Consider the following 21867-nt stretch of genomic DNA (forward strand, 5'->3'; position numbering starts at 1 on the left):
TTGGGGAGGAGAGCTACCCAAAGGGTTTCCCCATCCCGAGCAGCAGCCCCCGGCTCTTTTACCTGGACAAAACCCACCAGAGCGTCCCCAGGAACATGCACAGCTCACTCTGGGCATGGTGCATGTGTGGATGTTGGGGGGACCAGGACCACACCAATGGACCACCAACAGCTGATCCAACAAGAAGAGCCCTGGGCACCCCCAGAGCAGGCAGTCCCCTCCTGCCTGGGGTGAGAGGTCCCCTCCCTGGGACCCTCTCTCAGGCGCTGGCAGGACCAAGTGCCACAGCTGCATCCACCCTTCCCGTGCTGGCTCTGGAAGGCAACCGTCCCTGCGCAACGTCCCACCAAACACCAAAAGCACAAAGCGAGTCTTTCTTAAGCACTGGATGTTCCTGTTCATCCCACGGTCCTGGAAATCCCTCTTTAATCATTGCCAGAGTCTTGGCCTCCACGACATCCTGCGGTGAGGGACCACACGGGCCAAAGGAGTGTTGGACACAAAGGATTTCCTTTGAAATGTGTTTGACACTCTCATTTTCACTGCTTACCCCCTCTGTCTGCAATAGAAGGGATGGAGAATGGCTGGAGGGCAGCCCCCGATCTGCCCCATGCCCCTCCAGCTCCAGGGATTTAATGAAAATTATTCCAGGTCAGGCAGGGAGGTTCTCAGTAACAATAGCTGCAATAGCACAACCTCCTATTAGATATCAGAGAATCCACACAGACAAGCAGCATCCTCCAAGCACCTCTCCTCAGCTTAAAGCCCCAGACTGCAGCCCTGGGGTCCTGGTCCGCTTACCCACGGCCACAGGGCCAGGTTGTGGCATGGGCACAGCCTGGCAGTGCCTGGGAGCCCACCTCCTCCCCAAACCCTCTGGGGGTCCCGCAGGGCACCCCGGTGCCGTGGGGTGGCTGTGCTGTAATGCTGCTTTCACTGGGGGTGGGCTCAGGGGGCTGGAGAAATCTCTGCTGTGCTGGAGAGAGCCCTCGCTACGTCAGGAATCCAGGAGGAGGATGAGGCTGGCAGCGAGGCTGTGGCACCAAAACAGTTCCTATGACAACCCCAAATCCCAGACCTGTTTATCCCCTTTAATAAAAATCCACAATAACCATGAAACCAGGGAATAAGATTCAATAAGTAAGACGCAAAATAAATCAGGAACAGTGCAAAATATGTCACTGTTTTACTTTGGCTTTATTCCTTGTTTTCCAAGGAAAAGCCTGAGAAATGGGGAGCTGCAAAGGGGTGAGCTGGCGGGTCTGGAATTGGTGGGAGCAGGGTCTGGCCGTGCAGCATCCCTGGGCTTCTCCCTCCAGTTCTCTCTCCTGGGAGGAGCGCAGCCCGGGGCAGTCAGCAGGCACAGGCAAGACCCACGTGGCATTTCTTGGGGACAATCGAAGGTGTCTCTGAGACCCTCTCACCCTTCCCAACCCCCTCAGAGCACCCCAGCTGTTCCTCCAGCTCCTCGTGCTGTTCCCTGTTGGTGTCCTGGCACAGCATCCCCATGGCATCGCCTGGTACCCATGGCATCACAGGGTCCACATGGCATCGCTGGGGTCCCCATGGCATCACAGGGTCCACATGGCATCACTCGGTGCCTGTGGCATCGTGGGAGCCCTGTGGGGTCCCGGTGGCATCAGATGCTCTTGGACCCATGGTTGCTTGGCTAATGCTGATGTGCCAAGGGACCAAGCTGTCTCTCCCTGGGGATGGGCTTGTGGCCACCACAGACTCACAGTGGCAAGGACAGAGATGGGGACAGAGCAGGAGCTCAAGGGCATCTTGAACAGAGACAGACACAAACCAGGGCTGGAGCTGCTGCCCCGTCAGCTGCTGGAGGGGACAAGCCAGAGCGATGCCAGCTCCCGGGAGACATGATGGCCCCTGGGCACCCATCCCTGTGAGAAGCACTGCCAGTGCGGGGGGGCTCTGCTTCTCACCCAGAGCGGAGCATCCCAGGGCAGGGCATGAGGCACTTAGCCCTGTCTCTCCCCTTTTCTCCTTGCTCAGCCCTGGCTCCAGCACAAGCTCAGCTTTGTCCCACTCCCCAGAGTGCTGCCAGCCCTCTCCTGTCCCCTGGGACACCAGGGATACGCCCGCATCCCCCTGTTTCAGACAGCCCCACGTGCTAGCTGAGACCATACTCTTCCTCCGTGTTAATTAAATCATTGCTCCCCCTCCCCTCACTGCCAGGGCCAGCCTCCTCCATCAGGCATGCGCCCTGGACTAATTGCTCTCTGTAATTGCACGCTTTCCTTTGGAGGCACACACTCCCCCTTGGCTCTCAGCACAGCCCGTGCCTCCAACGCTGGCTCCCTGGCACGGCATGGCATGGCACGGCACGGCACGGCATGGCACGGCACAGCACGGCATGGCACAGCACGGCATGGCATGGCACAACATGCACCACCACCCTGTCAGGCCCTGCCAGCCCTGTTGCCTCAGTGCCTCCGGGAGCTGTTTCCCACCTCCCAGGGCCAGGAGCAGGGCAGGCAGCCCCTGAGCAGCCCCTGGCCCTTCCCCAGCTCCTGCTTTCTGCTGCTCCCCAGGGTGGGGGTCTGTGCAGACCCCCACTGCAGCGCAGCCCACCTCAGCCTCTCTCCAGCCCTTTTGCTTGGATTTGCCATCCCACAAGGTCCCGGCACTGGGCTCACACACCAAAGCTCAGCTGAACCCGCTGCACCACCCACGTGTTGGGAGCTTCTCACCATGGTGGGGGCCACTGCCAGGGCTGTTTGCCAGACACACCGCCGCAGCCTCATCCGCTCCACTGCACGCTTGCCCTGGCATGGCATTGCCCCAGGGTGTCCGTGCATGGGGTCCAGCCCTGGGACACAGCCCAAACCCTGGCTGGAGCTGGCGTGTCCCCTCCCTGTGACACCAAGCCTCTCCTCACTGCCTGTCCAGCCTCAGCTCCGCACCACAGCGAAGGCATCTTCACTCGGCCCCAGCTGCGGGCAGGAGGAGCTGGTGGGCACCAGCCCCGGCATTGCCCCATGCCCACCCCAGCCACTGCAGCTGTTGACAGAGCACAAACACCCGCCTTTCTCGCTCGAGCACCCGGCGGGTGACTTAGTGGGACGTGACGACCAGCAGCACCAGGAAAACACCACGGACAAGCAGTTAATCCCTGCCCCCAGCATTGCCTGGCGCTGCCCCCCAAGCGAGGCGCTGCCCCCCGAGCAAGGTGCTCCCGGCACGTTCCTACCTTGTGTCCGTGCTTGGGCACTTGTTTGTGCTTTCACTGCTGGCACACCTCGGGCTGGTGGCTTAAAGGATTTTCCTATAATAAGCACCAAATCCCTCCCCTGGGCAGTAAAGCTGCAGACCTGGGCCCTTTTGTAGGTGCAGAGCGCTCCGCAGTGCCCTGCTCGCTGGCTGCTTTGCATATGCTAGTATCAAACTGGATTTCCCCCCTCCTGACCCAGCCCAGTGCTTAAAAAGCCCTAAATCCCCTTGAATTTCATTTCCCCTTGTCTGCGAGGTCTATCCTCAGTTTCAGTCTCACCCACATATTTTACATACTCCTCTCAATCCTGGTGTGAGCTTTCCATGAGCTTCTCTGTGCCGAGGCTGCCCAACCCGTGTCCTGCTCAGAGCAGCCACCACCTCAGTGGAGAAAGGAGCCGCTGCCCGGCATGGCCATGGCTCCACCCGGGAGCTGGTGCTGTGGGAGGCTTCACTCCGACCCCACAGCCCTTTACTGTTGCTGGGGTGGTGCGGAGGGGGCCAGGCTGGGGACAGGTGCTGTGGTGGTGGTGATGGACCCCTGCCCTGGCAAAGTCCCCCTGCCACCATGCCCACCGGGTGCCGAGTGCCCCCAAGCTGTCCCGAGAAAGCGATGACCCAAAACTGTCCCCAGTGTACATCCCCGGAGCAGAGCATGCTTATTCAGTCATGCAAATGAATTTCAGTAGTGGCTTCTCACCCCCCGTAACAGTTCTGTCCCCAGGAGGATCTCTCCTGGCAGATAAGGCTCTCCTGGGTATACGCACGCTGCTGTTTCATGCTGTCTTGTTTCACTTCTTTTTTGATTTCATGGTAAAAAGTAGATAAAGTTGGAAACTGGCAGCTGCAGCGGCTTACAAGGTTACAGGCAGCAGCAGCGGCAGAAACAGCAGGTTCCTCTGCCTGCAAAGTGTGTTCTGCCCTTAGCCCGTGCCTGCAAAGCAGCCGATTTGCTTGTGGCAGCACACACTGGGGTGGGAGTGCCTGCCGCCACGGGTGGGTGGGTGTGCGCACCTTGTGCCGGGGTACAGCCAGGTGGTGCCGTGGTGCCTGGCATGGGGCACACACTCTGTAGCTTCCTGCTGTCACCGTGTTCCATTGCTGGCCACCGGCCTGCTCTGCTCGGAGGTGGGCACCCAGCACGTGTGCACAGAGCAGGAGATGTGCAAGGAGCAGATGTGCAAGGAGCAGGGGATGTGCATGGAGCAGATGTGCACGGAGCAGATATACAAGGAGCAGATGTGCAAGGAGCAGGGGATGTGGACAGACCAGATGTGCAAGGAGCAGATGTGCATGGAGCAGATGTGCACGGAGCAGACTTGCACGGAGCAGGGCTGTGCATGGAGCAGATGTGTATGGGCTGGCGGGGGCTGGAGCAGGAGATGTGCATGGATTGGGGAGAACGGGTAGAAGGGCTGGCTGGTGCCAGCTGCCCCGATTTTAACGCAGCATCCTGAGGCCCATTCCCAAATACCAGCCCCGTCGGAGGGCAGGGAAAGGTGGGCGACAGCTGGCCCTCAGCCCACGAGCTGCAGCAAAGCGGCACCGAGGGCTGTTCCTGAGAAGTGACTCACACATCAGGAGATGTGGGTTTCGGAGGAGCCGGGCAGCCACCCTGCCCGGGGAGCTGCCCGTGGGGCTCAGCACCAGCCCAGCAGCAGCACAGGGTGAGCTGGCACGGGGCTGCGGAGGGCATGCATCTCCCAGGACCCCATGGGACCAGCGCTGTTTCTCTTGCTCTGAACACAGCAGGACTGGACGACACGGCTGTTTGATGGCTTTAATGAGGATGGGATTGATGAAGTGACAAGATAAAACAAATTATGGGCGTGCTGAGCCAGGAAAAGTGCCAGTAGTGGCCTACGCTGGTGGCGACAGGTGTGTAAGTCCTTCTGGTGTGACTGGCACCGAACAGCTTGCACAAGGCAGAGGTGCTTAGCCTTGTGGCCTGATCCTGTGCTTGAGATGGCTGCTGGGTCCTGGGAGAGCTGCTCCTGAGCCTCACCCAGCACCATTGATGAGACGGGAATGAATTAGGGGAGCTTTGCCAGCTCTGAGCATGGCGTGCCGAGCTTAGACCAGGGTGTGCCATGCAAACAGATCCGCTTCTTTTTTGTGCTCTGCAGCAATGCCCCTGCTTCCTCCCCCAAAACAGGCTCTTTGGCCTTGCAGGCTGTGGTGCCACACGTCACTTGGCAGCCACCCTTATGCTGGCGTACTCGGAGCAGGCTGGGCCGGGGTTTCTGCCATGCCGTGAGGCCACGGGCAGGGGCTGGAGATCAGCGTAGTGGATGTCATTGTCCTCCTTGCTGCTTTGCTGCAGAAGTGCATACAAATGGTGAATGCTGTCACAAGAAAAGTCTCACAAAAATAACCCTCACGGCAAGTTCAAGGTGGGATGGCAGTGCCACAGCTGGACAGATGGCCCTGTGCCATGGCGTGGAGCGTGCTGGGACCACGTGCAGGCAACTATTGCTCCCCCAGGGCCCACCCTGCCCCAGAGCCTTGCAGAGTCCCTGCAAGTCAGGGCATCAACATGGGATGCTCTGCCCTGTGGTCACGGCTCGCTCTTACCTGGCTGGGCAGAGGTGAGGTGACTGCATCCAGGACTTCGCTGCTGGGGGAGAAGGATGGCCATTAGAGCTGAAGGGAGCAGGGTCCCCTCCCCACCCAGCACAGCCCTCCTCAATTCCCCTCCCGAATTTCAGCCCCACTCTGTAGCAGGTGGCCACATGATGCCCACGCTGAAGGCAGAGAGGGACAGTGTGCTGTCTGCATGCCTAGGCCAGGCTCAGACACCATGGTGAGGGGCTGCAGGGAGGTCTCTGATGCTGGGTGCTCCTCACTGTGCACTTCTGTGAAACACAGAGCAGCAACACAGCGTAGCAATGCACCTGTGAGTAAAGGACCTTTTCTGGGGAAAATCACTGCTCCAGGAGAGAAAACCAGGATAAGGCAGGTGGATAAAGCGGATCACTCGTCTCAGGGTGCAGAAGAAATAGGTGGTGGGTACAAACCTGGGGGTGCTGGGGGTCCCTGCACAGCACTGCAGAGGGATGGGTGAGAGGCTGCCTACAGCTGCTGGCCCAGCTTTGCACGGGCTCACTGCCTTGCCTCTGTGCTTCCTCCTGTACATGCAAAAGGCGATGAAAAGGCTGAGAAGAAGGAGGAAACAGAGCACTACAGCTGCAGCCACCACGCCAGGAACCGGGGCTCCCTCTGTGGATACAAGGCAGAGAGGGGAGTGGGTGGTGGGCACGGGGCAGTGTGGAACCTTGCCACAGGCAGGATGGGGGCTGTGGGACAGGGTCCCTGGGAGCAGCGTCCCTCAGGCTGCACTCACCGTGCACGGACACCTCTGTGCCCTTGCCGTGCTGAAACACCTGAACACCACCCAGTGATTTGCTGAACTTCACACAGTAATAGCTGCCGGCATCCTCGAGGCGAGCATCCATGATGTGGATGGTGAAGTCTGTGTTGGACTCACTCACCGCCCTCGTCACACGAGGGAAAGAGCCTGTCTGGTCGTAAATGGTCTCGTTCTCGCTGCCCCAGCCCTTCAGCCACTTCACAGGGCCAAGGGGACCATCTCCGGACGTGGTGCAGGTCAGGGTGAACATCTCCCCCTTGTTCACCGACACCTTGGTCTGGGGCTGCTGCAGCTGGAAGCTCTGACCCGCCTGGGCACCCGCACCTGGGGCACAGTGACAGGAAGGTTTGGGGCTGAGCAAGAGGTGACAGCTTGCTCCACTCACCCCAAGTGGCACAGGCAGAGCAGCCCCGGCTTGCTCCAGGCTTGCAGCAGCAGCTCAGCTGAGAAATATCCCTGGATATGGCAGAGACCAAACTGCAGGCACCGGGAGCGGTGGAAACCGGGTGCAAAATGAACAAGGGGCCAATTTGCATCCCCCTGCCCTGTTGTTAACAGGAGGTGCTGCAGGTGCTTGGAGTCCAGAGAAGTACAGAGGGAGCCAAGGGGAATTCCTGGCAGGAAAAACTCCCAACTGCTGTTAAACATTAATGCCCCAGCTCAGTACAACACGAGCCAGGACTGTGGGGGTTCTGCGAGGCAGCGGGTTCACAGCGAGGGCTGTGTGCGGCCAGCCAGGAGCTGGCTCTGTGCGGGGACGTGCCCTGGGGCCCAGCACAGCCCCCAGACCCCTTCTGTCCCCAAACCCCTCCTGGAGCCCAGCACAGCCCCCAGACCCCTTCTGTCCCAAACCCCTCCTGGAGCCAGCACAGCCCCCAGACCCCTTCTGTCCCCAAACCCCTCCTGGAGCCCAGCACAGCCCCCAGACCCCTTCTGTCCCCAAACCCCTCCTGGAGCCCAGCACAGCCCCCAGACCCCTTCTGTCCCAAACCCCTCCTGGAGCCCAGCACGGCCCCCAGACCCCTTCTGTCCCCAAACCCCTCCTGCAGCCCAGCACAGCCCCCAGACCCCTTCTGTCCCAAACCCCTCCTGGAGCCAGCACAGCCCCCAGACCCCTTCTGTCCCCAAACCCCTCCTGGAGCCCAGCACAGCCCCCAGACCCCTTCTGTCCCCAAACCCCTCCTGGAGCCAGCACAGCCCCCAGACCCCTTCTGTCCCCAAACCCCTCCTGGAGCCCAGCACAGCCCCCAGACCCCTTCTGTCCCCAAACCCCTCCTGGAGCCCAGCACAGCCCCCAGACCCCTTCTGTCCCCAAACCCCTCCTGGAGCCCAGCACAGCCCCCAGACCCCTTCTGTCCCCAAACCCCTCACTACGTCCAGCACCGGCTCGGCGGGGCTCGGCGCTGCCCGTCCCGCCCGCGTTGCCCCCGGCAGCCCGGCGCAGCCCAGCAGGGTGGTCGCAGGGGGCGAGCCCCTCCGTCCGGCGTTTGCCTTTGCCCTCCTGCTCGCCTTAGCGATCTGCTCCGGCGGCCGGGCCTCCCCCCGCCGCCCCCGGGGCAGCCGCCGTCGGCGGGGCAGGGGCTGGGGGCGCTGGCGGCGGGGGCTGCGCTGCCCCCTCCTCACTCACCCCAGAGCCGCGGTGGGAGGAGGCTGAGCGGCCCGAGCAGCAGCGGAGCCACCGCACGCCAGGCCATGGGCACTACCAAACTTCGGGCTCCGGCGCCGGGAGAAGGAAAAGGAGAAGCCGCGCAGGAAATGGAAGCGAGCGGGCGCGGGCTGTTAACGCTTTTGGTGCCTGCCCCGAGCAGAGCCGCCGGGCGCTCCGCCGGGCTTCACCCCCAGAGGCATCCCCCCCAGGGGCATCACCCCCACGGGCATCACCCGCGAAGGGCGTCACCCCCACGGGCATCACCCGCGAGGGGCATCACCCCCAAGGACATCACCCGCGAAGGGCTTCACCCCCAGGGGCATCACCCTCGAAGGGCTTTACCCCCACGGGCATCACCCGCGAGGGGCATCACCCCCACAGGCATCACCCGCGAGGGGCATCACCCCCAAGGACATCACCCCCAAAGGGCCTCACCACCCAGAGGAATCACCCGCAAGGAGCATCACCCCCAACGTGCATCACCCACAAGGGCTGTCACCCCCAGAGGCATCACCCCCAGGGACATCACCCATGAGGGGCATCACCCCCAAAGTGCTTCACTCCCCAGGGGAATCATCTGTGAGGGGCATCACCCCCAGAGGCAACACCCCCAGGGACATCACCTGTGAGGGGCATCACCCATGAGGGGCATCACCCCCAAAGTGCTTCACTCCCCAGGGAAATCATCTGTGAGGGGCATCACCCCTGAAGGGCATCACCACCAAAAGACTTCACCATCCAGGGACATCACCCATGAGGGACATCACCCCTGAGGGTGAAGTGCCTCCATGTCTGCCCCGACCCCAAGGGGCTGAGCTGGGCTTGGGGCAGGACAGCGGCTCTGCCCCCTGGGTTTGGTGAGCCAGCTGGATGGGGCTCAGGCAAAACCCTGACTGAGCTCTGCACCACGGGCCCATCGGAGAGGCCAGCCTGTGCCCTGATCCTGCTGGCAAGGGCTGGGCATCCCCCCAGCGCCCCGGGGTGCTGAGCTGTCGGCTGGCCACGTGTGGGGGAGTGTGCTGGGTCGGGGTGCCGCTGGCTGGCTGCCAGGTGCTGGTGGCCATGGCAGACATTGGCACGGCAGAGCGGGGCTGACATCACTGCAAGGCCCAGCCTCATGACGTGAGATGTGAACACAGCAGGCACCAGCTGGGACTTGTGCAAGGGATCCGTGGAGGAACTTGGGTGGTGAGCTCCTTCCTTCCCCTTTACCAGGAGGCAGGCCAGCACCCTGCTGAGCCGAGCCGAGCCAAGCCGAGCCGAGCCAACCAACAAAGCCAAGCTGAGCCATCGGGGAGTGGGACGTGGGAATCACCATGGCTCTGCCAACACAGGTGCTGCCTCTCGCCTGCCTGATGCTGCTGCTGCTCTGGAGAGCCCTGGGTGAGTGGGGACCTGGCACAGGCCCAGCGGCTTTCCCACAGCCCACCCCGCCATGCCACTGACAGGGCAAGTCCTTCCCTGTGCCCACAGGTATCCAGGGCCCTTCTCTTGCTGCCTCCCTTCCAGCTTGCTTTTTTCCCCAGCCAAAGAGTTTGTTTTACTCCAGCAACTCCCAGGCGCCCTGGCCCCTCCCCATCCTGCAGTCCCCATCAGTGCCAGCTGCCACTGGGGGTGAGAGTCGGGGACATCTCTCTGCCCACTGCTGGGTTTGGAGCTGGCAGTCTGGCAATGCTCCGTGCTGTGCTCTGGCCCCAGGGTCCCTCGTCAGCCCCAAACCTTCCTGTCACTGTGCCCCAGGTGCGGGTGCCCAGGCGGGTCAGAGCTTCCAGCTGCAGCAGCCCCAGACCAAGGTGTCGGTGAACAAGGGGAAGATGTTCACCCTGCGCTGCACCACGTCCGGAGATGGTCCCCTTGGCCCTGTGAAGTGGCTGAAGGGCTGGGGCAGCGAGAACGAGACCATTTATGACCTGACGGGCTCTTTCCCTCGTGTGACGAGGGCGGTGAGTGAGTCCAACACAGACTTCACCATCCACATCATGGATGCTCGCCTCGAGGATGCCGGCAGCTATTACTGTGTGAAGTTCAGCAAATCACTGGGTGGTGTTCAGGTGTTTCAGCACGGCAAGGGCACAGAGGTGTCCGTGCACGGTGAGTGGGGCTCCCAGAGCAGCTCCCGGTGGATGCCAGCCCTGCTGGGCGCAGCCCCCAGCACAGCCCAGCCCAGCACGGTGGGCTCTGCTGTGGGTGAGCGGAGATGGGGAAGGGGCTCGGGGGCCGGTCCCAGGAGGGTTCTGTGGGCCACCCCCGGGCAAATCTGTGCCCCCACAGGAGACCCCGCTCCCTGCAGCCCTGGCGCCGGCTGGGGGTGGCAGAGCCTGGTCTGATGGCCCCACACTTCTTCCCACAGCCAAACCCAGCCCCCCGGTTGTGTCCGGGCCCCAGCACAGAGCGGGGCCGGGGCAGTCGGTGCCTTTCACCTGCACGGCCGGGGGCTTCTTCCCCAGAGACATCAGCGTGAAATGGTTCAAGGACAGGAGCCCAATTTTGGCTCGGCAGCCCCAGATCATCACCCCTGAGCAACTGAAATCCTCCTACAACATGTCCAGCACCCTGACGGTGATGCTGAAGGAGGACGACGTCCGCTCGCAGCTCATCTGCGCGGTGCAGCACCCCACGCTGACGGCCCCGCTGATGGGGACGTACCAGCTCAGCAAAGCCCTGCGAGGTGAGGGCTGGGAGGGGAGTCGGCGCTTGAGGTGCCCAGCTTCTGTGGGGCTGGGGGTCCTGGGGCAGGGACAGGGCACCCTGCGGGGAGCAGAGCCAGGGGACACCAGGCACCAGGTGCTGCCTTTCTTCCCAGTTTCCCCCAGTGTCCACGTGGATGCTGACCTGCCGAGCCTCTCTGAGGTGAACAAGACCGCGAACTTCACCTGCCACGTGAAGGGGTTTTACCCGCGAGGGGTGACCATCACCTGGCTGGAGAATGGGATGGAGATAAAGGTGGAGAACACCTCCCCGCCGGTGGAGACCCCACAGGGCTTGTTTGAGCTGAGCAGCCTGCTGCAGGTCCAAGCGACGGAGGAGAAGAATGGGTCCGTGTTCACCTGCCGAGTGGTGCACGACGCCCAGGACCCCATCAGCAGGACGGCCACCCTGCGGATCGCTGCCCAGTCACCACCAGGTAACACTGTGGGAGCACTGTTGGGTCCCCATGGTGGTGGGGGGCTGTGGGGTGCCTGCGCTCAAGCCCCAGCTGCTCATGTCCCCTATCCCCACTACAGGTGTGACCCTCCTGTGGAGCCCGGGCTTGTGGCTTGGCATCCTGCTGGAGAAGGGGCTCCTTGGCGGCCTCCTCATCTTCCTCTTCAGGTGCATGAGGGTGTGACTGGGGACACGGCGGGGCTGCTGCCCTGTCCTGCTCTGTGTGGACACCTGCTTCCTCGGGTGGTGGTGCTGGGAACGGGTCCTGGGGCTCGGCCACCGTCAGTTTTGTCATGTGTACCTGGAAATAAATGGGCCGGGATTAAATAATAAATTAATTAATGGGCTGTCCTGGGCTGCTCAGCGCCTCTGGTCTGGGCGCCTGGCCCTGTGTGCAGCCTGTACACCCACCCTCACCTGGTGCTGGGCGCTGCCCGTCCCGGTGCTGGGCGCTGCCCGTCCCGGTGCTGGGCGCCGCACATGGAGCCGCCGGGCCGCCAGGGGCCGCTGTGGCGGGAGGGGCAGGGCAGGGCGGCACGCGGCGGCAGCTGTTCCCGCCCGGGAGGCTCTGGCGGCGCACGCGGGGCGGGGCGGGGCGGCGCGGGGCGGGGCGGGCACGGCGGGGTTTGGGCGCTGCACCGCGGCAAGATGGCGGACAGGGAGGAGGCGCTGAGGGAGTTCGTGGCCGTGACCGGCGTCGAGGAGGAGCGAGCGCGCTTTTTCCTGGAGTCCGCCGGCTGGGACCTCCAGGTAGCCCCGCCGCCGCCTCTCTCCCCTGCGGCCTGCCCGCCGGCGGCTGGGCCGAGGCGGGGGGCTCGGTGGAGCCCGCGGCCTTAGAGGCCAGCGCAGCGGCCGGGGGCGGGGGCAGCGCTGGGCCCGGAGCTCGGGCCTCCGGCGGCCTCCGGCCTCTCCCCGCGGCCGTTCCCGAGCTCTTGGCCCGTCGCCGAGCTGCGGGGGTCGGGCGCAGCCCTTGCCGCGGGGCCGGCTGGGGCCGGAGCCCGCCCTGGTTCTCACGTTCATTTGAACGTCGCAGATTTTCCGCATGGGGCCAGGGAGCGGGGCCTGGGCTTTGGGAGGTTTCCTGATCGCTGGCGAGGCAGCCGGTGCTCTGCCGGCAGCAGGCCCGGCACCCCCGAGTTAAGGGGGACATTGGCCACTGGTCTGACCTGTTCCCGCCACTGACCCCCTTCAGGTGACCTGGCTTTGTTAAATGCTGAGGCTACTTATGGGCGTCAGCGACTGGTTCAGAGCAGTAATTTTAGCATAACTGCTATAGAAATATTACAGAATAAGTGCCTCCTGTCGGGGAAGTTGCTCTGGCATACCTGCAACGAAGCCAAATATTACAAGCTGGCAAAGCCCTGTCTGTTCTAGGACCTTTAAAGGGGGAAATTACATGAAGTGTCTTTAGTTTGATGTGCCTCACGAGGTCCAATGTGGCAGAAACTTTAGCTATGTTGTCTGTGTGCGGTTTTGCCATTGTTCTGGAATGCTTGCTCTCATCCTGAAAAGCTCCTGCGGTGTGCCTTTCCAGATTGCGCTTGCCAGTTTCTATGAGGACGGGGGTGATGAGGACATTCTGACTCTTCCCCAGCCGACACCCAGCTCTATATCCAGAGGCACTGCAGCCAGGTGAGGAGGGAGCTTCAGCTCAGGCTGATCTATTTATCTGAGGCCTGTAAACCAATTTATGTAAAAAAAGCAGGCTCTATCTAACGTTGATTTTCAGGAAAGATAGCCCTGCATTTAGGTCTGCTTCACCTCATATGGCTCTAGAAATTGTGAAAACCTCAGTATTTATCTGTCGCAAGCGCAGATGGTTATTGCACATCTAATTCAAAGGTCAGTTAGGACAACTTGCCTCCTTGTTCAGGAACGTTTCATTTGTCTTTTGAGGTTAGAAGATAATCGGTCAGTGATGCTTTCATCTGAGCAGATTGGATCTCCACAGGAAAAATACTTTCTTATTTTGTGTCACACCTGATCTGATCAAGTTGAGCATTTTACAAAAATAAGTTAATTTTGCCTTACCAAATCCCTGTGCGGTAGGGAAGTACTATCCAGTTTTAAAGAGGAGTTGCTGACTATATCCTGAAGGAAAAGTGCTGTCGGTTCAGCTTTGGTGAATAAAATCCATATTGCAGAAGAGCCTGTTTTCAGTTTGGATCACAGCTAACAGTCTTGGCAGAAACAACAAGAAGGGAAGGACATGGAGGCTGGACTGCCCTGGGGCCTGGTAGAAAAACCTGTGCAGGTTGGGAAGCGGCAGATCTTTGGAAGAGGCAACAAAATCCAGTATGCAAACAAAGGAGGGGTGACTGAAGACTCACTGCTTTTTCTATGGTTTCAGCTGCTGTCTGAGCCTCCTCCGGGGCACCCGCTCTTGTTTTTTGTTGGTAGAGTTGGCAGAGAGGTCCAAGAGCTCAGTTCACCACTCTGTTACGCCAGTGCTGACTGTCACAGAATAATGAATCAGGCCCTAAAAGTAGAACAGGGTCAACCTAACTGCTGAGTTTGGGAGCTTTTGCTTATGTGATTGAAACGTATCATGAGGCTGACGTACTTCTCCAACTGACTTTTGCAGTGACCATAGAGTAACATCGTTTAGAGACCTTGTTCATGCACAGGATGATGATGATGAAGAGGAGGAGGGACAGCGGTAAGTTTTCAGTTAAAAACTTGAAACCTGTCTGTTTATCTCTGCCCTTTTGTGATGGCTTGCCACTTCTGTATAGTTTTTTTTTAAAAAGCAGATTTGTGTCGATATGAAATTTCCTGTAGTGAAAAATCTCAGGTTTGACATGGAAAGAGCAAAGTCTGTCCACAAGCACTTGCTCAGCATGGCTGTGTAAGCACCAGTTTTCATCGCTGAATTGATGAGAATCCTGTTGAGAGAAAGTCTAAGGTAGGATGTGGAAGCCCTAGGTTAATCATAGACAAAAGCTCAGATCATTTGTGTCGGTAGAGAATGGAAATGTGGGAGTAATGCAGGGATTGCTTTTCTTTCTGTTTGGTGGTTTTTGGGGTTTTTTTTGGCTGGGGATTTTGGTTGGTTGTTTTGGTTTGAAGTGCTGCTTAAGGGTAATGTAGAGGAGTGTGGAGATGGAAAAAAAAATGTAGGTCCCCTTTCCAGTGGGAACATGGTGTACTCATGGGAAAGTCGTCTATGATGCCAGTTGTAAGTAGTTAAATACCCTTAAGGTTAACAGTCAAGGTAAACTGAATGGAGCTGATGTATCTTAAGGTGGCTTAACCTAGGTAGACTGTGCGGTCTTCTGCAAACAGATGTGAGCTTGCTCTGTATGTGTTACAAGCAGTCTGGAGCTAATAAACCTGATCTTCCAGAAGTGCTTAATTGCACTTCACCGACTGTGCATTGATTGCTGCCAGTTCACATCGCTCCTGTGTGTGGCGATCTGTCACTGTGGCATGAATGTGTGCTTTCCCTCAAAATACCAGTTAGATACTGGACATCTTCTTTCATCTGACAGGTCAGAAACTTGCTGGAAGTCTTGTTCAGCTTGGTAATATAGCTGGTACTAGCGTTTGAAACTGAGCCTTGTCAGTCTGGACGGTTTGTCTTGCTAGGTCTGGCAAAGTTATTATCACTTTATTGCTATTGATCAATGGATAATTTTACAGTAACTGGTACAAAAAGAAAGTCCCTGCAGTACGGGGACTTGTAAGTGGCTACGATAGCAGATATGCTGGTAGTAGCTAATATTTGCAGATCCAGGCTGTTTCATTTAGCTGCACAAATATGAACAAGTAGATCCTGATATAAAACTTCTGGGTCCTGTCCCATGCATCTCCTGGAGAAGCAGTGGTCCAGTCTTACCCAGAAGCCGTGTGCTTTCTGTTAGGTTTTATGCCGGTGGCTCGGAGAGAAGTGGACAGCAGATCGTTGGTCCTCCGAGGAAGAAGAGTCCCAATGAGCTGGTGGAGGATCTGTTCAAAGGAGCAAAGGAGCACGGTGCAGTGGCGGTTGATCGGACGGCCAAGAGCAGTGGCGAGACTAGCAAGCCTAAAGTGAGGAGTGATGACTTCTTCTTTCTGCTCCCCATTTCAGTTCAGGCTCCCACCCTGACAGCTGTTTGGGACTGTGGAGTCCTGGAATTGTCTTAAAAGGACAGCTAAGTCTGGACTCCTCTCCTAGTGCGGCTCCAATTCATGTGTCTCAGTGGCAAGACAAGCCACTTTCTTGTGCTGTATTTATTAACTTGCTGGTCACTGTTCCTGCAGGACAATAGATACTGCTGGTGCTGCAAAGCCCCCATTTTTCCATAACTGTGTTGGGGAAAGGGAAGCAAGCTGTCTCGGGTTTGTGTCATTCTATAACCTCTTTGCCTGCCTCTCTCTCTCACAGCCTTTTGCAGGGGGAGGATATCGCCTCGGGGCTACTCCAGAGGAGGAGTCAGCTTATGTGGCAGGAGAGAGGAGACAGAATTCTGCTCAGGATGTGAGTATCTCTCTATTCTGTTTTGTAGATGTCACTTGAGGGATTTCTTTGCTCTAGCTACATAGCTTGTGAGCCCAGAGAGTTATAAAGCTTTATAGAAATTCAAGAGGACAGAAGTATGGTAAATCCCGCTTCTCGTGGGATTTCTGATTAGAAAATAGTAGATGCTTGGGTCTTGGTAAGCAGTTTTCTGATGAACTTAATTAAGAATCTGAGTGTTCCTTAGAAGTGCTGATGGTAAAATGTAGCGTGCAAAGAGCACTGGGCGATTCACTCTGTCCACTGAAGAGATGTGGAGCTAAGGGCAGCAAGGCAAGATTCTCTTGTGCTTGGTTTGTGACAAATATGCACCCTAGGCCACGCCAGGAGCTTGGTTTAGGCTCCTTGCCTAACGCACTCTTGGCTTTTCAACTGTATTTATCAAAAAGGGGTCTGTGGTGCTGCCTCCAGGAATGGACGCATGACCATTACTTAGCCAGTGCTTTGGGTTTTTCTCCTAACCCAGAGGAGTCTGGCTGGAATGTTTTCTGCACCTTGAAATTCCTCTGCCAGCCAGGAACTTTTCCCTTTGCGTCTGGTTATTGTTCTTACTAAGATGCTTCAGTGAGGCTGATTGTTTGGGGGCCACTGCAGGTGCATGTTGTACTGAAGCTCTGGAAGAGTGGATTCAGTCTGGATAGCGGCGAACTGAGGAGCTACCAAGATCCGTCCAATGCCCAGTTTCTTGATGATATCCGCAGAGGGTATGTAGCAAGAGGGGAGAGAAGGAATAGCAGTTTTCTGAAACAAGCGTTTGTGGAATCCAGGATGCTGAATCAATGGCACGTTTCACCTGGGCTTTCTTATAAGAGCTAGATGCTTAATATGGAAACAATGGGAGGGCAGAGCTGACAGTTTGCTTCAGACAAATGGGAAGTGGCTTCGGACTGTATGGGGCCTTGAGAATTTGAAGTGAACAAACAGACTTTCCTATTTGGGCTGAGAATTTCTGATGCATCATGTCACTCCAGGTGAGGGCTGGGGAAAAGTAACATTTCATTTGTGTCTGTCGTTGGGGAGGTGTGCGTCTGCCCTGTTACTTAAGCAAGGGCTCACTGTGATTCCTGAAATTCCAGAGGTGGTCTGTGGCTGGCAATTTTTCTCTGCACTTGCCTGACGTGCTTTTTTGGGCAGCTGCCTTAGGACACTGTCTTTGCAGGGAAGTCCCAGCAGAGCTGCGCAGGTTAGCACGGGGTGGACAGGTGAACCTGGATATGGAGGATCACCGTGATGAAGAGTATGTGAAACCTAAAAGTGTCTTCAAAGCTTTTACTGGAGAAGGACAAAAGCTGGGCAGGTGAGCAGCGCTGATTTGCTACGTAAGAGAGTCACTTGAGAGTTTTGCTAGGTGGAGCCTTTTGATTAGTCTTTCTGAAGAAAAGGCACTCGGTGCCTGTGGTATGGGAGGTGTTCCTCTAAAAGAGGAAATGAAGTTTACTGGTGTGTACTGTGAGATGGCTCAGCCTTTCTGTGGCAAGAGGCAGATCCCTAGTTTGGAACCCCCATGGTACGTCACGTAGAAGCAGTGTTTCCAAGTTACAGTGTCCCTGTCCCTCCAGGTGTGTGAAGACACATGATGCAGTGTTCCAAAGGGAGATGGTAGAGGTGAAGTTCTAGACAAGGTCTTGCTGACTGGCTGACTCCTAAATTCTCACTTCCAACCTGCATTGGTGTCTCTTGGCTAGGAACCTTGGTAGCTGGCCCAGCAAGCGATAAGCTCACTGCCTGACTCCTGGCACCCTGCAAACAGGGGAGTCATTTGGTTTTTAACAGCTTGCCTTTTATCTCCCCGTCCTCAGCACGGCACCGCAGGTGATGGGCACCAGCTCGCCAGCCCAGCAGGCAGAGAATGAAGCCAAAGCCAGTTCTGCCATTGCTATCGATGAGTCGGAGCCCATCACCAACATCCAAATCCGGCTTGCTGACGGTGGACGACTGGTCCAGAAGTTTAACCACAATCACAGGTACAAACACAACAGGAAACACAGGTTACTGACTGGGAAGGCCTGAACGGCACTGCAGACTGCACAAGTGGAACAGATGTTAAAATCCTGGCTAGCCTGCTTAAGGGAGCTCTGGGAATATTTCGGTATAGGTGAAGAGGAACAAAATTACGGTGGGGTTTTAAGGCGGTCGTTAACTGTTGGAAGGATAGGATTTGCTTTCCAAATAGTGATGGATTATAGCCAGCAATACTGCACCTGGGAGCATCAGTGTTATCAGCAGAACTTTCCTTGATGCCATCTATAAAAAAACTTGAATCTCTATAAGGGCTCTAGAGATTGGCAGATAATTAGGAAATTGGTTTGGTTATTCTGACTCTCAATTCAGTTTTCCACTGTGCTGTTCCCTGTGTTGAAAGGAGCACCAAGGGGTGTTCCTACAGCAGTTCTGTTCCCTTGGAGGAGTGAAGCTGGCTTATATACACAGCTTCATTAGACTTCTCTCCCAAAGCCCTCACCTACCTTATCTCAAAGAGCATGGCCATTTGTTTGTACCTGTTCCTCCAGTTTCTAGAAGAGAATCAAACATGGTACAAAGAGCTATAAAAACCTTCTGTGATTTGGTTCAGGAAATAGATCCAGTGTCACTGTTCTAGCTGCTCTTGGGAGTTGAGATCATCTAGGTTATGCTGTGTGTGAGCAGCTCAGTCACTTACAGCAGCTAGTATCAAACAACTTGTTAATCTGTTTGTCTTGAAGGGTTCAGAAGCGTTCAATTTTGAATAGCCGCCTGACAACAGATGTTACCTTTGGGCAGCGTAAAAGAACATTTAGCTGTAAGTCTTTAGCCTATAAAGCAGCTTGTGTTATTTCACTAAATGGGAGCTTACAGAGGGGTAGGTTAAATCAGAATTGTCTGGCTGTGGCCTCTACTGTTAACTGAAAACAGAGTGCAGTGACTGCAGGGTTGTGCGCACTGGAAAGGGTGAATTTGGGCTGTTGCTGTGCATTTTCATAGGATGTTCAGTAACAGGGTCACCCTTGTGTGTTTGATCCCTTTGGACAGGATCCGTGACATCCGACTCTTCATAGTAGATGCTCGGCCAGCGATGGCTGCCACCAGTTTCGTCCTCATGACCACCTTCCCAAATAAAGAGCTGACTGATGAGAACCAGACCCTGAAGGAAGCCAACCTGCTCAATGCTGTCATTGTTCAGCGATTAACATAAAGGAACCCACCTCTCGCCACACGCCTGTCTGCAGTGCGCATGTGTCGTCTCGTCCTGTGTGCGCACCCATGCCGTGCAACACAGGCTCACATCTACTCGTAGCTCTGGGTTCTTAGGTCTTGGTTGGACTTTTTTTCCTCTTTAGTTGCATTTCCCATGGGGTTTTTTGTTGGTTTTTTTTGTGATGATGATCAGTGGACTTCAAAATAAATAAACGAAACGAATCTGTTTTGAAAGGAGCTGCAGCCTATTGTGCCACAAATTCTCCCACGACAGTTCAGTTACTTTTGTGGATTGTGTTACTGCAGTCTTTAGAGGAGAGGAAGGTAAGGGGGAAGGGAGCTCCCAGGGAGCAGTTTCTGTCCAGTGCCAACTGGCTGCTGCAAAGTACTCCCTTTATTGTCGCTCATTAAATATAAACCTTACGAGAATGGATGATCTCATTGTCAGGATAATGGTGATACTGCTGTAAAAGTGTTGTCGGGGAAGTCTTTGTGAAACAGCTGTTGCTCAGAATGGGGAGAACTCCAACATGTGCATGTGGGTGCAAGGTTTAGCACTCCTCTTGGACTTTTTCAGAGAGAGAGCCTTGACTTTCCTTCCCTCGGCAGAACTCTTGGGGACATTCATTGCAGTACATCCCTGCTCTGCCCGCCCCTTCTCCAGCAGTCCAGGCTGACTGCAGTTTTAACTTGCTGTATTGCGTTTCTCTGAGAAACCCTGCTGCTGACTTTTTCTTTCCAAGAAGGCACAAAGCTGAATCAGCTTGAAGTGACTGAAAGTAAAAGGCAAACAGAGTCTATCTTACTGGAAAGCAAGTTATAGTTTAAGAGGTGAATTACTGAGATGATGGAAACAGCCCAGGTGGAAAAGCTCAAGGCTGTAGTACCCTTTTATTTCCTCTCCTCTGCTGAGGACTAAGCTGAACGACTGGAATTATCCAGCTTTGGTCTGTTCCACTGTTTGTGTTTTGGGCTCAGGTCTCCATATCTTTCTCTTCATTGAACAGAATCCTGCGGGTGAATTCATTATGCCTAGACATGAGTGACTGGTAGCGCTGGTGTAGTGTCACATGTCTGAGTTGCCATTTAGTGTGGTGCTACGGCACTTTGCAGTGACCGGCAGTGTGCTTGCTCTTCTAGCTCTGGGCTTTGGAGCACAACTCCAAAGAGCTGTGCTGAACTGTGGGCCTCCAGATGTCAGCTAACCTGGAGCTGCGCTGTGCCCGGTGGTATTTCCTTGAGAGAGGCTGGATTGCTGCCCTCCGAAGGGCTGGAGCGCGCTGTCCGCTCCCTGCCTTAGTCACTCTGGACCCCTGCGGCTGCTGTGCTCTAAGTCCACCCCCCTCAGCACTCTGAAGCTTCCAGGTCCTGGCCTTGGTGTGAGGAGAAGGAGCTCTAGGGATATGCAGGCTTGGGGAGGGCCAGCAGGTCGGACAGGTTTGGCATGAGAAACTTGCTTGGCTGCCTGTGTTAATACGCAACTGCCAGCATAGATACCAGACCTTAGCAAGGGCGTTTTTACAACAGTTTCTCAGTTGAGAGCTGAATTAACTTAGATTTTTCATTTCTAAATGGATATACAATGTGCATAACAGATTTGTAAATTATTGTGAAAATTGCCATTAAAAGCCCTCAAAATAGGAAAATGGCGTTTGACCCTTTCTAATAATGGCTACCATTTTTTCTCGTAATTTGGGTGATGTGCATGCTGATGTCTGCTCTCACTGCTTTGGGTTGCTCTGCAAGCAGGCTTTGTGCTGAGCTGTCTTCAGCTCAAGGAGATTCAAAATCTCAGCAGCATTTTCAAAGTTTTTTGTTGTTTTTTTTTTCTGACAGGTGAACTTGGGGTTTTCCTGCCTGCATCACTTGATGTTGTATATTATGGCCACTTCGTGAACCAGTACAGAGAGAATTCAGGAAGGGAATTTCCCTCTGATCTAAATATAGCCGGAACTGCCTTGTGGGATGTCGCTCATTTTAATTGTTTGTTGGAGGAGTTCTTGTATCCTCGTCTCCACACGTGCCATTCTGGGGACCTGGGACAACATCTTCCAGAGTGCTGGACAGGATGCGCCCCTAGACCCAGAAAAAAGTTTTAACAGAGTACAAATTTTGTCTCCTGCTTCTGCCTTGGTCAGCCAGTGGACTAAGGGGGTGACCAGCAGCATCTGTGGTCTTTGGCTGGATGAGCTGGCCCCACTGGTGTCCCCAAATTAAATGAGGGTTGGCAGCTAGACAGCAACGCATCTCCCTGGAGGATTTTGTGGCACAGATTCTGATCATTGATGGGAGCCTTCACATCCAGGACTCCTCCCAGCTCTTTCCTTGCCAGTGAGATGGCAAGGTGATAAATTCAGGGGAGTTCCGGCCTTGGAGGTGCTTCTCTGCCAGGAAAAGCGCGTTTTCCCCTGAGCCGGAGGGTGGCACTGCTGCAGAGAAGCCGCTCCGCCTTCAGGGCTCCTGCTGAGAAACTGCCAGCTCCCCCCTTTCTGAAGGGAGCTGCACCTTGTTCTCCCCTGCGTCTGAGCCTCTCTGGGATGCGGCTGCCAGCTCCTTCTTCCTCTCATTCTCTTCTTAGTTTTTGTTTTTGTAAGTAATGAGCAGTCCTTATGTCCTGGTGAGCAGGATCAGTGCTGCTCTGTCGCCAGGCTATCTGAAGCACGCCTGCAGCGGAGCGCTGGAGAGGTATCGGGAGCCAAGATAGGCGCATCTTCTTCCGAAGCTGACAAAAGAGCCTGTGGAACAAACTGGAAGCAACATACATGCAATCTCCTGTATTAAACCACCTCCTTCTGTGAGCTG

The 21867-nt window shown here is 56.2% G+C and overlaps 3 protein-coding genes across 5 annotated transcripts; 2 read left to right on the plus strand and 1 right to left on the minus strand.

Moving 5' to 3' along the window:
• Positions 1-4997: 4997 nt before the first annotated feature.
• On the minus strand, positions 4998-8403 carry LOC130156186 (signal-regulatory protein beta-1-like). 2 transcript variants are annotated; one of them, XM_056354483.1, is made up of 5 exons: positions 8229-8403; positions 6575-6925; positions 6249-6450; positions 5806-5845; positions 4998-5548 (listed from the first exon to the last, which is right to left on the minus strand). In XM_056354483.1, exons 1-5 carry the CDS (start codon positions 8293-8295, stop codon positions 5420-5422), a joined length of 789 nt encoding a protein of 262 aa, XP_056210458.1. In that variant the 5' UTR covers positions 8296-8403; the 3' UTR covers positions 4998-5419. The 2 variants fall into 2 exon arrangements, with proteins under 2 accessions (XP_056210458.1, XP_056210457.1); XM_056354482.1 differs by having other exon boundaries at positions 5806-5848.
• A 993-nt stretch (positions 8404-9396) lies between these two features.
• On the plus strand, positions 9397-11735 carry LOC130155855 (tyrosine-protein phosphatase non-receptor type substrate 1-like). Its single transcript, XM_056353620.1, has 5 exons — positions 9397-9632; positions 9990-10340; positions 10600-10917; positions 11053-11373; positions 11474-11735. Exons 1-5 carry the CDS (start codon positions 9566-9568, stop codon positions 11575-11577), a joined length of 1161 nt encoding a protein of 386 aa, XP_056209595.1. The 5' UTR covers positions 9397-9565; the 3' UTR covers positions 11578-11735.
• Positions 11736-12009: 274 nt separating this feature from the next.
• On the plus strand, positions 12010-19302 carry NSFL1C (NSFL1 cofactor). 2 transcript variants are annotated; one of them, XM_056353622.1, is made up of 10 exons: positions 12010-12143; positions 12928-13025; positions 13978-14052; positions 15257-15422; positions 15760-15852; positions 16486-16595; positions 17051-17188; positions 17691-17855; positions 18594-18670; positions 18901-19036. In XM_056353622.1, coding segments are annotated over exons 1-10 (1026 nt in total). In that variant the 5' UTR covers positions 12010-12041; the 3' UTR covers positions 18903-19036. The 2 variants fall into 2 exon arrangements, with proteins under 2 accessions (XP_056209597.1, XP_056209596.1); XM_056353621.1 differs by lacking the exon at positions 18594-18670 and having other exon boundaries at positions 18901-19302.
• The last annotated feature ends 2565 nt before the right edge of the window (positions 19303-21867 follow it).

The sequence above is a fragment of the Falco biarmicus genome, chromosome 10, assembly GCF_023638135.1.
Source record: "Falco biarmicus isolate bFalBia1 chromosome 10, bFalBia1.pri, whole genome shotgun sequence".
Classification (NCBI taxonomy): domain Eukaryota; kingdom Metazoa; phylum Chordata; class Aves; order Falconiformes; family Falconidae; genus Falco; species Falco biarmicus.

Bases quoted from the DNA above. Each gene is read 5' to 3' on its own strand.
- LOC130156186 (XM_056354482.1), bottom strand. From the start codon at position 8,295: ATGGCCTGGCGTGCGGTGGCTCCGCTGCTGCTCGGGCCGCTCAGCCTC. The intron at 6,926-8,228 runs GTGAGTGAGGAG...ACTGTGCCCCAG, and splicing joins CCTCCCACCGCGGCTCTGGG to GTGCGGGTGCCCAGGCGGGT. The intron at 6,451-6,574 runs GTGAGTGCAGCC...TTGTATCCACAG, and splicing joins CACAGAGGTGTCCGTGCACG to AGGGAGCCCCGGTTCCTGGC.
- LOC130155855 (XM_056353620.1), top strand. From the start codon at position 9,566: ATGGCTCTGCCAACACAGGTGCTGCCTCTCGCCTGCCTGATGCTGCTG. The intron at 10,918-11,052 runs GTGAGGGCTGGG...CTTTCTTCCCAG, and splicing joins GCTCAGCAAAGCCCTGCGAG to TTTCCCCCAGTGTCCACGTG. The intron at 11,374-11,473 runs GTAACACTGTGG...TCCCCACTACAG, and splicing joins CGCTGCCCAGTCACCACCAG to GTGTGACCCTCCTGTGGAGC.
- NSFL1C (XM_056353621.1), top strand. From the start codon at position 12,042: ATGGCGGACAGGGAGGAGGCGCTGAGGGAGTTCGTGGCCGTGACCGGC. The intron at 13,026-13,977 runs GTGAGGAGGGAG...TGACTTTTGCAG, and splicing joins TCCAGAGGCACTGCAGCCAG to TGACCATAGAGTAACATCGT. The intron at 17,856-18,900 runs GTACAAACACAA...CCCTTTGGACAG, and splicing joins AAGTTTAACCACAATCACAG to GATCCGTGACATCCGACTCT.